Source organism: Hemicordylus capensis, chromosome 6 (assembly GCF_027244095.1).
Source record: "Hemicordylus capensis ecotype Gifberg chromosome 6, rHemCap1.1.pri, whole genome shotgun sequence".
Lineage (NCBI taxonomy): Eukaryota > Metazoa > Chordata > Lepidosauria > Squamata > Cordylidae > Hemicordylus > Hemicordylus capensis.
This window is the reverse complement of record NC_069662.1, coordinates 138,134,473-138,149,710: the sequence shown is the minus strand read 5'-3', so window position 1 is coordinate 138,149,710 and position 15,238 is coordinate 138,134,473. Positions and strand designations below refer to the sequence as shown.

The 15,238-nt window shown below is 42.0% G+C and overlaps 1 protein-coding gene across 10 annotated transcripts in view; it reads left to right on the top strand.

The window, feature by feature from the left end:
• Window positions 1–15,238, top strand: part of NSUN6 (NOP2/Sun RNA methyltransferase 6) — a 41,178-nt gene that overhangs the window by 948 nt on the left and 24,992 nt on the right. The window contains exons 1-8 of one of the 10 annotated variants that reach the window (XM_053262130.1): window positions 4–137; window positions 480–562; window positions 2,468–2,610; window positions 4,895–5,004; window positions 6,114–6,269; window positions 7,670–7,749; window positions 8,906–9,015; window positions 13,699–13,852. In XM_053262130.1, the coding sequence (XP_053118105.1) occupies window positions 4,930–5,004; window positions 6,114–6,269; window positions 7,670–7,749; window positions 8,906–9,015; window positions 13,699–13,852 (575 nt within the window). In that variant the 5' untranslated portion in view covers window positions 4–137; window positions 480–562; window positions 2,468–2,610; window positions 4,895–4,929. The other 9 variants (XM_053262131.1, XM_053262137.1, XM_053262129.1 and 6 more) reach the window with 9 other exon arrangements.

Genomic DNA, 15,238 nt, shown 5'->3' with positions numbered 1-15,238 from the left:
AGGAGGAAAGCCTACGGAATCGAATGGGGCTGGCTTGCTCCCTAGCAAGGGTGCAAGCAGTCACACGAACCCAGAAAAGGGGCGGTGTCCAGAAGGAGGACGGAGGGGCTTCTCTGACAAGGCTGCATTGCTGGCTGGTACGGAAAGTAGGGACTGGGGCGGAGCAGAGCTCGGCGCAGGAAAAGGGGCGCATGGAATTGGCTCAGGGGCTGCCATTGGCTGCGCAGCGGAGGGGCGGGGGGCTCGGTTACTCTCAGCAGTGACCATGCTGCTCTCCCGCTGGGGCTGCTGGAATTGGCGCTCGGCGGCGGCAGAAGATGCTCAGCCTGGGGCAGCGGGGAGGGAGGAGGAGTCTGCTTGAGGCGTAAAGAGAGTGGCGCTTAGAAATGGCCGCCCCCGGCTTCTCTTTGATGGCAAAATATGGGAGGAGGAGAAAGACGTTAGCATGCTGTATTAAAACCCCTCTCTAACCCCTCTAGAGCCCCCTCGCGGCGTTCCAATTAGGATTACAATTCCATGCGGCGGTGACGTGGGACAAAACATTGGACAGCATCCAGCCTAAGTTAGTCGCGACTGAGTTCTCTCGCTGGTTTCAGGGGTGGCTAGTCATTGTCAATACTGGGCTAGCCAATACTGACTGCCCATTATTTACTGGAGTGGGGTCAAATAGGCAAGCAGGAACCAGAAAACACTGGTTGGCGAGTGGGGAGACAGGGTTGTGGGTTTTTTGTTTTGTTTTGGGGGGGGGGGCAAGGAAAGTCTGTCTTGGAGAACTGCCAAGGCATGATGGAGGTCCTGGTGACACGTGGCTGGGTTTTAAAACCAAAGGAATTGAAGCCTTAGTGGGAGTAAATGCAATAACCGCTCAGTTCTTCTCTAGACAGTATGGTGTAGTGGCCCAAGTGCTAAGAGTCTGGCCCTGCTCAGACGGTGTTATGAACCATGGGTTCAGTGAACCTGTGGTCCTCTTCCCCGTCCCGCAATATGCTCCTAGATGAGCTGGAGCTGCATTCGCCAAGCCTGAAAGGAGGTGGAAACTGGGCAAGTTTTCCAGGGCCCAGGGAGGAAAGGAGAGCCGGTCTTGTGGCAGCAAACATGACTTGTTCCCCCTAGCTAAACAGGGTCCACCCTGGTTGCCTTTGAATTGGAGACTCTCACTCCACTGTGAAGTACATTGGGTGACCAATGGACTAGTCACCATCTCTCAGTCTCAGGCTTGTAAGGATAAGTTGTGAGGGGAGATAACCTTGTGTGTATCCCACCCTGAACTTTGGGGGAAAGGATTGGATAGAAATGTAACAAATCATTATTGTTAGGGATGTGCACAGAACCAGGCGGGGGTGGTTCGAGGGCCGGGGGGTTGCACTTTAAGGGTGAGAGAGGGTGCACTTATTCCTCCCTCCGCTTTCCCTGCTGCCGGCGCTTGGTATTTGCAAAGTCCAATGGAGCGGCAGCGTACTTCCCTTCTGCCCTGTCTGCTCCCTGGCTGGAAGTAGCTGGTGTGCATGCCACGTGTGCACCTGCGCAGGTTGGGCAGGCTCACACAGCGTACGCACGCATGCCAGCTCCGTAGGACTTTGCAAATACTGAGTGCCGGCGGGGGGGGGGGAAGCGGAGGGAGGGGTAAGTGCACCCTCCCCTGCCCTTAAAGTGCGACACACACACCCCACCTTTGAACATCAAACCTGCCAGTGTTCGAACCTTTTCAGAGGCCTGTAAAAGGGCCTCCGAACAGGTTCGTGCACATCCCTAATGTAAATGTGTATAGGGAGGTGCTACATGTTCCCCCTGCATTTTAAGATCTGTTCAAGTATATAACTGAAAAAAGTAATATTTTTAGATTACCCATTATGATAGGGTCTTCAGTTAGCCTTGGGCCTGAGGTGGGAACCTTCCCAAGCAGCATGCCTTTAAACAGGTGCATTAAAACCATATTTAGTAATGCAAATCAACTAGTACATGTGTATCAAACAGTGAATAAAAACAAAGGCAAATAAAGCTCTTCTCCTAAATACAGTTCCTAGAAAGTAAATTTTCTAGAACAAAGTGAACTTTTGAATAAATATGCATATGATTGAAATGCATAATTACTGAATACATTATCACCTTTGAAAATAAAGCCTTGACAGATATGGCAAATTTATTTCCCGCTTTTCAACAAAAAGTTCTCAAAGTGGTTTACAAAGATATAAATAAATACATAAAATGGCTCCCTGCCCCCAAGGGCTCACAATCTAAAAAAAGAAAAGAAAGAAACATAAAAGATAGACACCAGCAACAGCCACAGGAGGGAGGATGTGCTGGGGTTGGGTAGGGCCAGTTGCTCTCCCCCTGCTCAATAAAGAGAAGCACCACTTTAAAAAGGTGCCTCTTTGCTCAGCAGGGGATTTACTAGGTAATAGCACATGATAGATCACTGGATCTTTTTTGTACTGATCGACATTTCTATTGTCTTCTTTTATCCTAGAAAATGAATTGATCACTGACTAAATCCTGCTCAAGGACATTCTGTCAGCGTTGTTTTCTTGCATGTTTTGAAGCCTCTAACTGCATCAGTTCTGAAGATAATATCCTAAAGGAACAACTACTGTGTATATACATATATACTTGGTAATAAGTGACAAATGAAATTATTTGTATTGTACATCGGTCCATTTAAAACACTATTTTATTCTCATCTTTTGCTGTTCTTAATTAGGCCGGTTTGGAGCATACAAAACATCACCTCTTAGGCTAGGGATCAGCAACTGGCAGGTCCTGAACCATTTGCCCCCTAAATGATTTCATATGGCCACACTTGCCAGTCAAAAAAGAACATAAGAACAGCCCTGAAGAATCAGGCCTAACGCTTATCTAGTCTAGCATCCTGCTCCACACAGTGGCCCCCCAGATGCCGCTGTGAAGGAATGAGGCCTGAACGTCCTCTTTTTGTATATAAGATTTCTATATTGCAATTGCTTTGCTTACTCCCTATGTCAACAAGCTGGGCAAGGGTCAAATGTTCACAGCTCCTGTTCTACAGTTTGGTTTTGGAGGGAGAAGAATTGTACTAGTTTAGTTTTGTAGGGAAGAGAGGTTTGATTTGATTGGGTATGTTTTAAAATAATGGAGGGAACTGGAGTTGTGTTGATTGGTTCGTTTGAAAAAAATTGGAGGGAAAAAGAGAATATGAGGAGGTTCCCTTCAGCAGAGTCTAGTGCAGTACCAGTTGGAGAGCTGAAGAGCAGTATTCCTTCTAACAGGGATTCCCAGATGTTGACCACAACTCCCATAATCCCCAGCCAAAGGCTGTTGCAGCTGGGGACGGTGGGAATTGTGGTGAACAACATCTGGAAATCCCTGTTAGAGCGAACAGTGCTGAAGAGTCCAAGTGAAGGAGTTGGTCAGAGCAGTGCCAATTGGAAAGCTGAAGAGAGTTCAAGAGAAGGAGTTGCTGTTACAGTCTGAGAGGGAATCAGAACTGGTGTTGGAAAGTGAGCTGAGCAATCACTGGGAGAGTCGTGACTCTAGAGGACTGAATCACTCCCAGAGCAGCTGAAGGAACAGTCTGGGATTGAACCCTCAGAACTGGGAAGGAAGAACAAGACCTGAGGATGAGATAGGGACAAACCACTCTTGCTGCAAAAGCTGACCAAGAGTGATTAGTCAGTGATTTGAGTGACTTGCCCCTGCTAACTGGGCAAAAAGGCACCTTTTTAACATTGTGATTCTCTTTATTTAACAGGGAGAGATTAGCTGGCCCTATCCACCCACAGCACAGTATCTCCAGTGACTGTTGCTGGTGTCTATCTTGTTTTTCCTTTAAGATTGTGAGCCCTTTGGGGACAGGGAGCCATCTTATTTCTGCATTATTTCTGTATGTAAACCACTTTGGAAACTTTTGTTGAAAAGCTGTATATAAATAGTTGTTGATTGCAAGAGGACTTTTGAGAAGGACTCTGAGTGAGGGCCCAGTATTAGTGCAGATAGATTGGATACGTTTTACTCATATTTTGTTTCTTCCTTGTGCTCATTGTACAAGAACTAGTGTTTTGAATTGAGATATTTTAAAGTAACGTTTTCTTGTTTTGAAGTTAAAAGTTTGTAGCTGCTGTTTGTTTCCCCACTCCATGCTTAAAAGCCTTTCCACCTTACCTGACTTTGAATAAGACACAGGAGTTTGGAAGGCTGTTTTAGCCAGAAGGAAAAATACACAAGTCTACTTGGTGGCAGCAGTGAAGCTTAAGATCATGGGGCTGGTTGAGACCGGGCTGTTACACGCAGCATGGCGGGATCCATGACATGTAACAGCGTGGTGGAATCTGTGACAGAAGCCTACAGGCAAGAGGTGAGGGCATACCCTCTCTCTTGCTCCCCGAGAGAGGGCATGCTCTCACCTCTTATACCCAGCATCTGTGGTGATGGAATTACTGGCTGAACATTTTGGGAAATAGAATCCTTGGAATCCTGGCCTAATACTGCAACTCTTCCCCAACTGAGCTTCCAGGAAAATTAGTTGCTTACTAGGATAATTTAAGATATTTGGTAGCTTACAGTCTCTTATCAAAGACTTCTGTGGTAAAAAACAAAACAAAAACCCCTTAATAATTATTTCAGATTGTATCCTGTACAATACAGTTACATCATATGAAATATGCTTATCACTATTAACCTTTTCATATAATTTGGGCTTTTCATTGGTTTTTGTTGAATGCTAAAATTGATAAAGGAAAAAAAAATCAATTGATGCCTTGCCTTTTAACATTTTTTAGTTGGCTTCATGATATACCCATATTCTGTGGCAATGTAGAGAGAGAAAAAGAGATTATCCTTTGTAATCTGATTTTGTTTGGTTATGAATTGTGAATGTCAAATGTATTTGATGAAAGAAACCTTAATCCATTATTTATTGCAGATGTTTTCCAGAAAGAATAGCAGACGGTAAAAACTATGTCTGTTTTCCCTAAAATCTCACTGAGACCAGAGGTTGAAGAGTATCTGAGGGCTACATTTAAAAATGTTGAGGTAAATGATAAAAGTGCTATATAAATTGGATAATTTAAAATTAAATGGTCAAACAACCTGCCAATTTAAGACCAGAGTTAAGGCTATCTCATTTTGGCTCAAACTCCACAGTTGGGAAATCGGCAGCTAAGGCTGATGCCTTAACAGATTTGCCACATGATCAGGAATGATGTTGTATATGTCACAAATTGTGCTCCCTTACAACTTGCCCCCCATGTGCCCACACTTTCCCTTAGTCTTTGAGGCCCAAATCAAGATGGGGAGGATGGAGTCTCTGGTATCAGTAAAAATGTTCCATGTTGTCCTGATCAGAAAATAAGATATGTCCCTATATAGTTCAAAATATAGAGAGCAGCTTTTCCTTCCGGTATTTTATGTTCAAGTTAAAACATTCTGTTGCTGAAGATTTTTTTAAAAAGTATTTATTTATTTATTTATCTATCTATTTTTACACTTATATCCTGCTCTTCCTCCAAGGAGCCCAGAGTGCTGTACTACATACTTAGGTTTCTCCTCACAACAACCCTGTGAAGTAGGTTAGGCTGAGAGAGAAGTGACTGGCCCAGAGTCACCCAGCTAGTATCATGGCTGAATGGGGATTTGAACTCGGGTCTCCCCGGTCCTAGTCCAGCACTCTAACCACTACACCACACTGGCTCATTTAGACACATAACTCACCCCTTTCACAGAAGCCACAGTCGGTAACAATTTATTTTAAAACAAAATGCCATGATTTAAAACATATAACTACAATCAGTCTTGCATATCTCCAACCTATAAATTCTTGTCCATTTAGGCTGTGGTTTACCATTTGGTTAACAGGGTACTTGAATGTATTCTAATTTATAGCCCAATCTAAAAATATTTACTTATGTCTTAGTAAATATGCTTAAATTGCCTTCTTACCTCTTATTGATTTCTCTGCATGTGTAGAGTACTTGGATTTAAACAAATTAATTTTGTTGAAGTCGAATTATCATATTAAAATGTTAATTTTCATTGAAGTAGTCTGGTTTGTAGGTTGAATTTGAATCCACATTACTCTTTTCCTGGGATTTTAATAAAAGGCATTATTATTGCTCATCTAATATATTTTGTTTTATTTTAAGCTCATAACTGCTGTGGGTCCACTCAGAGCTGAACGGAAATATGAGTCTCTGTTAAATAACTTGTCTCATCCGCCAGCTTTCACAACTGTTCGAGTGAACACTCACTTGACATCTGTGGAACATGCAAGAAGTCTGCTGGCTGAAGAGATCAACGAGGTCTGTGTAGTTTCTTCTTCCTGGTGATCCATCATGAATTAGCCATGGAGATGGTTCAGCTATACAGGCAAACCATGGTTTGTCATGATGTCTGAATCAATACTATCCAACAAATCCTGGTTTGTGAATAGCCACCAAACCAGGATTGGACACTACAGTTTGAAGCAAACCTGTTTGAGAAAACTAGTTTGGCATTGTATCCTGACAACAAACCTTGGTTGCAATATGCTTTGTTCTTGAAGGCCACTGTTTGGGATAGCATTTGGGATTCTCGGGGAAGAGAGAAACCACAAACAAAGTGGTTTTCCTGTACTTCTGAAATAAAATCATGGTTTGGAGTCTAAAGTAAGTTTAGTGCAAGCTATGGTTTGGTGTTGCATTTGAACCAATCTGCTAAATCAAATGTGGTGTCAATAGCAAAGGAAAATACATAAATAAGATTTAAAAGATGGTGGAAAGTTGTAATAGAAAATAGGCTGTGTTTGTATGTTTGTATATGTGTTTGTATGTATAGCAAAATATCTATCTAGCTATGTATCATGAATTAAAACTACCTTGTTTCTAGAGGCATCATGGGAACCTTGATATGAATTTGCATCTGAAAATGTTGCGTAATAAATATTCTGCTGCCAGGGAAATTTGTAATAGTAGTTTAGGCTTTTATTTAGGCATTTTTGTTGCTGTTCTCTTTATTTAACTGTAACCATTTTCTTCATTTCTCAGGGAAAATTAGCCCTACATTATTAGATCTGTTTGACAGATAATTATGAAATGCTGCCCTATCTTTTCTGCTGGAAGGTCCAGGTTTCCCCCATAATTACATAATTGATATTTGGGGGTACAAGGCAGCCAGTGCATAGCAGGAGCAGGGACAAAGGAGGAAGGAAGCAAAAACATTTCTTGTGGCGTTCAGTGAGCATGGAACATTTTAGATGGGGACTGGAAATCAAACGTGACCCCTCACATGCAGTCTGCATTGGGAAGTCCAAAAAGGACTCCACTGTTTGTTTTTGTGTGTTTGAACTGGCTCTGTGTCAGTCATTAGATATGTCAAGTGTCATGTGTTTTCTGCAATCCTAATAATGTGAGTGGCTTAATGATAAATTCTGAAATGGATTTGTTCAGTGGCTATACTATAGCAATTATGGTTTCAATCCTATGCACGCTTCCCTGGGAGTATACCCCACTGAATACAGTGGAACTTATGTCTGAGTAAACATGGCTTGTGCTCTTAATTGATTAGGATTTGCACTGTGTTTAAAAATGCTGACTCTGTATTGTGAACATAAACATTTATATCAGCCAAATATATTAATGACAAAGAGTAAAATCACTATCATGCTGTAGGGTACTTTTTGTTTAACATGTCTAAGCATTTACTTTTTCTAAAATACTTCTAGCAATATAAAGGTCTTAATGTTCCAGTTCTTCAGCATCCAGATCTTCTTGACATCTTACTTATTCCTGTTATTGGGCCCAGGTGTGTAGCTTTAAGAATAATAATCTTTTGGAATTTAGCTATATTTTTGTTAACTAATTCTGATTACTTGTAATCTAATCCTGAGAATGAAAATACCTAAGATACAATAGAGCAAATAGGAGTATTGTAAAATATATACTTTTCTAATGGGAGGAGAACTGGTCTTGTGGTTGCAAGCATAACTTGTCCCCTTAGCTAAGCAGGGTCCACCCTGGTTGCATATGAATGGAAGACATGATGTGAGCACTGTAAGATATTCTCCTCAGGGGATGGAGCCGCTCTGTGAAGAGCAGAAGGTTTCAAGTTTCCTCCCTGGCATCTCCAAGATAGGGCTGAGAGAGATTCCTGCCTGCAACCTTGGAGAAGCCGCTGCTAGTCTGTGTAGACCAGGGATTCTCAACCTTGGGTCCCCAGATGTTATTGGGCTTCAACTCCCATAATCCCCAGCTCCAATGGCCTTTGGTTGGGGATTATGGGAGTTGAAGTCCATCAACATCTGGGGACCCAGTGTTGAGAATCCCTGGTGTAGACAATACTGAGCTAAATGGACCAATGGTCTGACTCAGTATATGACAGCTTCCTATGTTTACTAGATGGTTGTCAATCTATGCTGGAATTAAAAAAACAGCATCCCTATAATTAAACATTAGATAGTAATCAGTTTGCTGCAACAAGAGAACATATATGTAAATAATTCGTACTACCAATACCTTTGACATTACTTTAAATATTGATTTTACCTTTTAAAAAGTGGTATTTTATTGTATGAAACCCAGTTTAAGATCTGTAATATATAACATGTAAGTAGTAGAGAAAATGCAAAGCTACAGCAGTTTATCTCTGTTTTTCTGCTTAGTAATGGCTAGAAAGGTGATGCAGCGGAATGAAAGTGGTTAGTGCAGGTAAAAATCATGGCCAATAGCAGCAATTGCTGGAAATGGAGGAGGCTGAGAATTGCTGAAATGGGGTTGAGGGACATCAGGATATATGGTTTGACAGTTGTGAGTCCAGAGATTTTTAGTGCTTGGCCCAGGAAGGTAGTGATTAGCAGACTGCATATCTGTATATATCAAGTTTAGATCTTGGCCTTCTAAATGGTGTTTAATTTTTCACGTATGTTAATGTTTTAAATTACATGATTTCTTTTCCTCTGTAGGAAGGATCTACAAAAGTTGACAAATCAAGTTATTGTTGGTGCACAGTGTGGGAATGCAGTGCTTCGAGGAGCACATGTTTATGCTCCTGGAATTATATCTGCTTCAAAATGTAAGAATATCCTTTATCTTCCTGTATGATTTTAAGAAAAGTACAGCCTCTGTGTGTGTGTGTGTGTGTGTGTGAGTGAGTGAGAGAGAGAGAGAGAGAGAGAGAGAGAGAGAGAGAGAGAGAGAGGTTATTGTGGTGTTTGTGTTAATACTTGAAATGGATTCACGGACTGGATTTTTGTTTTCTGAATCTCAGTGTTTCTCACATTTAAAAGGGGACAAATATTGATTATTCTGCCGCCTTCCATATGCTTATTTAACCATATGCCTCGTGTGTAACTTGATTTGTAATCTTGTGTCTTGGTTCATTTTCTTTCTTGCTCAGCATGCACTCTTTAATTATTCCGCTTTCCTGTTTTACATAGTTGTACTCTGCATTGGCATTATGTTTATGCCATGTTTTGCCATGGATTGTCTGGGTGGCTTGGGGTGATTCATGCTCAGTGTTCTGTGACACAGATTCACTGATACAGGCAAGTTGTTGCTCAAGCTTTGTTTCCTCATCTGTAAAGTGGGATACTGTACATACTGTATTTCCTAGTCTTTTATATACTTGACTTCTATGATTTTGGTTTGCCTTACTCTCCTGAGATATCTGCTCTTCTTTCCTGATTTTTGATTTAGGTGCATTTGTTGTCTGGATTATCTTGTGATCTGTGGGAAGGACCCTGATACCAATTTTTGACAGTAGGGGATTTGTCAGAGCATGTAATAAGCTGTACATCTAGTGAACAGTCACCTGCAGAACTCTTTTTCCTTGTTACTGAGTGGCTAAAACTAGGTCGTATGCTCTGGCACTGTAGAAAAGGGCCCCCAGCTCTGGTTGTGGCTTCTTGCGAACCGTGGTGTGTTCCTTGCTAGAATCAAGCCCAGGTTTTTCTGTAGCTTCTCTAACTTGATTTTGTGGTAGAATCCCTGCTTCTACCTTAAATATACATATTTTTATGGACAGGTTACCCCAGTTTTGGGCTCATGAGGGTGGTAGAGCCTGAGGCTCTAGCTTTAAAAAAAAAAAGGAAAAGCAAAACAAAGTAGCAAATCATGCAAGCCTGATGTCTGCCCAACTCCTACTCTAGGGAATAAAGCCTTTCTAAAAAGGAAGGTCTTCAACCTTTTTCTAAAACAGGAGGGGGGGCCAGCATCGCATGTAGGTCCTTGGGAAGAGGTATGCCACAGCAGGAAGCTACATGGGGAGGAGGAAAGCAGGTAAGGACCTGCTCTCCTCCTTTTAAAAGATCCTACTCACCGCTCCTCCACCCCGCTGTGGTGCCAAACCTGTGCATGAACATTCCATGAACAAACCTTGGTTCGTGCACATTCCTAGTAGTGGGAGCCTTAAGTTTGATGTTAAGAAATTAGATTATCTTGTCATAGGTACTGGAAAGAGAAGCCCCCCCTCCCAAAACAACAACAACAAATCCCCAGAAATATATGCTATATTTCTTTCTTTCTCACATCAGACCCTTCAAGCCTTAATTTAAGTTTTCATTTTTAGCCACTTAGGTATTCACATGTCTTTTGTTGATTAGATATTAAGGGTGGCTTCACACAACTGCTGTCAAGTGTGGTGCCTAACTTTCCCTTCCCAACGTCATATCTTGGTTCCAAGTGGGTGGAGAATGTCATGTGAAAGTCAGTAGAATGCTAGGCAGATGGCTTGGGAACCAGACTTGGCCGAGTTCATGCAGTATTCTTTCCAAGAGCATGCATATGCGTTCCCAAATTTTCCTGTGTTCTGGACCTTGCCAGTGGTCGTGTGAAGCCTCCCTCTGGTATCTCTCTCTCTCACTCACATGCACCAATATATTAGGGATGTGCACAAAACCGGTTTGCCTGGATCGGTTCGAATTCGAACCAGGTTCGAACCAGGAGGGGGTGGTTCGGTTTTGGTTTGTTCGGACATCCCCCTGGTTCGGTTTGAATTCGAACTGGTTCGAACCGGTTCAGACACCCAAAAACTGGTAGGATGGTAGCTGGCACCCAGGGGTACCTGCCACCCAAACCCCAAAGCAATCGGACGCTCGTATGATTTTTTTAATGAGTTTTTGAAAATTATTTCTATTTTTTCTCATAGGATATAATGGGACTCAAACCAGCCCATTATTCCTTATTGTGGAGCACCCATGCGTGCCGACAACCATGCAAACCCCGAAGCAATCAGACACCCCTATGATTTTTTATGAATATTTGAAATATTTTTAATTATTTTTCTCATAGGGTATAATAGGACCCGAACCAGCCCATATCCCCTATTGTGGAGTACCTAGGGGCACAAAAGTGGGGTAGGTGGTAGACAACCAGGGGTGCCTACTATCCACAAAGTTCCAAGGCAATCGGACACTCCTTTAATTATTGGTGAATTTTAAAATTATTTTGGAATTCCTCATAGAGAATAATTAGGATTGCAGCAAATGTATAGCTTCACGTTGGGGAGAAAGGGGTGTCCTAAAGTGGAGTGTGGTAGTTCCCAAGGTGGGCAAAGAAGCTATCAGAATTATTTGAAAGGAATTGGGCAAAAGGCTGATTTTTAAGTGATTTTTGAAGTTTACGCGACTTTAAGGTTTTTCTCCATAAAGAAGCATGGAGGTATCAGCAAATGTATAGCTTCACATCGGGGGGGGGGGTGTCCAAGAGCAGAGTGTGGTGGGTGGTAGTGCCCAAGGGGGGCCAGGTAGCTATCAGAATTATTTGAAAGGAATTGGGCAAAGGGCTGATTTTTAAGTGATTTTTGAAGTTTATGTGTCTTTAAGGTTAGCAATGAGAGTGGATTCATAGTTTGTCATTGAAAATCTTATATGCGACCAAAGAATCTACACTCAGAACATAGGAACATAGGAAACTGCCATATACTGAGTCAGACCATTGGTCTATCTAGCTCAGTATTGTCTTCACAGACTGGCAGCGGCTTCTCCAAGGCTGCAGGCAGGAATCTCTCTCAGCCCTATCTTGGAGAAGCCAGGGAGGGAACTTGAAACCTGCTCTTCCCAGAGCGGCTTCATCCCCTGAGGGGAATATCTTGCAGTGCTCACACATCAAGTCTCCCATTCATATGCAACCAGGGCAGACCCTGCTTAGCTATGGGGACAAGTCATGCTTGCTACCACAAGACCAGCTCTCCTCCCCAAGAGCAGCTCTCCTCCACTTCCGAAAAAAGAAAACCCAGTACCCCATGGGTTAGCAACCCATGGAGGTGGTTGGCAGCCTCGCTCTGGGCCACCCCAGCACCCCACAAGTGCAGTTATGGGGCTGCTGAAACCTCCATTCTTCCCTATGGAGAAAAACCTTAAAGCCACTTGTGGGGTGCTGGGGTGGCCCAGAGTGAGTGGTGGTCTAGTGCAAAGAGGGTGCCAACCACCCCCATGGGTTGCTAACCCATGGGGTACTGGGTTTTGTTGTTTCGGAAGTGTTCTGAGTGTAGATTCTTTGGTAGCATATAAGATTTTCAATGCCCAACTATGAATCCACTCTCATTGCTAACCTTAAAGATACATAAACTTCAAAAATCACTTAAAAATCAGCCCTTTGCCCAATTCCTTTCAAATAATTCTGATAGCTTCCTGGCCCCCACTTGGGCACTACCACCCACCACACTCTGCTCTAGGCCACCCCTTTGCCCCCAACATGAAGCTATACATTTGCTGACACCTCCATGCTTCTTTATGGAGAAAAACCTTAAAGACGCGTAAACTTCAAAAATCACTTAAAATCAGCCCTTTGCCCAATTCCTTTCAAATAATTCTGATAGCTTCCTTGCCCACCCTAGGAACTACCACCCACCACACCCCACTCTACGACACCCCTTTCCCCCCTGACGTGAAGCTATACATTTGCTGCAATTCTAATTATTCCCTGACAAATTCAAAAATACTTTAACAATTCACCAATAATCAGAGGAGTGTCCAATTGCCTTGGAGTTTTGTGGGTGGTAGGCACCCCTGTCTGTCTACCACCCACCCCGCTTTTGTGCCCCTAGGTTCTCCACAATAGGGGATATGGACTGGTTCTGGTCCCATTATACTCTATGAGAAAAATAATTAGAAATATTTCAAATATTCATAAAAAATCGCAGGACTGTCCGATTGCTTCAGGGCTTGGGTGGTTGTTGGCACCCATGGGTGCTCCACAATAAGGTATAATGGCCTGGTTCAAGTCCCATTATACCCTATGAGAAAAAAATAAAAATAATTTTCAAAAATTCATAAAATATCGTACGAGTGTCTGATTGCTTTGGGGTTTGGGTGGCAGGCATCCCTGGGTACCAGCTACCATCCTACCATTTTTGGGGTGTCCGAACTGGTTCGAATCGAACCACCCCCTGGTTCGGTTCGAATTCAAACCTGCCGCTCGAACCTGATGGCTGGTTCAGTTCGAATTCGAACCTTCGAACCACTCTGGTTCGAATTCGAACTGGTTCGCACATCCCTACAATATATGTGTGTGTCAACAGCTGTTAAATGTGCATTTCAAATAGCCAGTATTGAAGTTGTTCTAGAGTTTGTCTTGAACTGAATTGATTCTTGCAAATTCATAGGGCGTGTGTGTGGCACAGCAAAAATCTATAGTGGTTTGATAAGTGTTCTTGTACCAAGTAAAATACAATCAGAAACTAACTTTCTTTCTTTCTTTCTTTCTTTCTTTCTTTCTTTCTTTCTTTCTTTCTTTCTTTCTTTCTTTCTTTCCCTAGTCATGAAATGTGGTGATGTGGTCTCTGTGTACTCTGATATTGAAGGGAAATGTAAAAGAGGAGCCAAAGAATTTCTGGGAACCAAAGTTTTCATTGGAAATGGGATTGCTGAACTGAGCCGCAGTGAACTTTTTAATTCTAATGGCCCACTGAAGTAAGTGAGAAAGAAGGATTGAGGAGCTACACTTTTTGTTTTTGCAAGAAAATAGTTCAAAATTTTAAACTATCTTGTGAAGCTGGTAACGTTTTTGTTTTGTCTTTTCGTGAAAATTCAGAAGATAAATACATATAGCTTAGAGCTATGGGTTCTGAAATACTTTGTCTTGGAGAAGCATTCTTTCCCCAGCCCTACCTGGGGATGCCAGGCAGGGATTTATCATATGTTGTGATGGTAGTACAGAGACATGTGGGAAAGATGCATCATACTTATCCATCCCGCAAAACTTACTGTGTTGTAATCACAGTAATAATATTTCGGGACCCCAGTAATAAAACCTGTTCCCTGTAACGAAGCTACTGCTGGTCTAAGACCATAATAAAGATTGATACTGATTCTGAACAAGGATTCTTAGATGTTGTGTACAACTCCCACAATCCCCAACCAAAGGTGATTGCAGATAAGGCTGTTGGGAATTATAGTCAGCAACAAAATGCCCAGAGATTGAAGTTTGGGGTGGTCTACATATTTGATAAACAAAACAAACATCTGGGAATCCCTGTTACAGGGAACACTGGTCACAACCTTTCCGCCACCCAACATTGTCAAGCCAACTTCGAATGTTGATTATGAATGTCAGAATGATGAGATCTGAGTGTTATAAGGGATGAGAAAGAGAGGCCTGGCTGATATAAAATCATGGTCATGCCATGCTTTCGCAAGCTTTTTGTAAAGATGGATATAGCATTTGAGGGGAATTGATCACTATACATTATAAAATCTTGTATGTTATGTTTCGGAATCAGGACACAGCCTAATATATATGTGGTCAGGAATTGTACTCATTAAAATAATATTGGATATTAAGCAATTTTTTTTAAAACTTGAAACATCCTTTCATTTCCATATAGATTAAAGAATACAGCAGGAATATTGTAACCCTGCTTGATGATCAAAGTGAATTATATGAGTGCAGTGGTTCACTCTGTTCCTATTTTTGTCCTGTTCTAGTTCTCATTAGCCTCATGAGATATTATCTGTTTTACCTAAGAGGCAGTATACATTTTCGCTGACTGCAGGCCTTTATCACTTACATTTTCAGGATTACTTGTAACATTTCCCCTTTTTTTCATTCATTTGCCTTAACGTAGGAAAGACTGAAAAAAGACTTTCTTTTGGTTGCCTTTAAATAATCGTAAAGAGGCTTTTTGGTAATCAATTGTACACTATTTCTCCAGTGTTTCTTTCCCTATAACTCAGTAGTATACAACTTCCTCTGAGGGCCACTTTTAAAAGAGAACAGTATCACAACATTAACTGAGCAAAAGCATTTTGCTGCAGTTCTGATTCAGTATTTTCTTTTTAACCCAGTCTTTCTGTGCT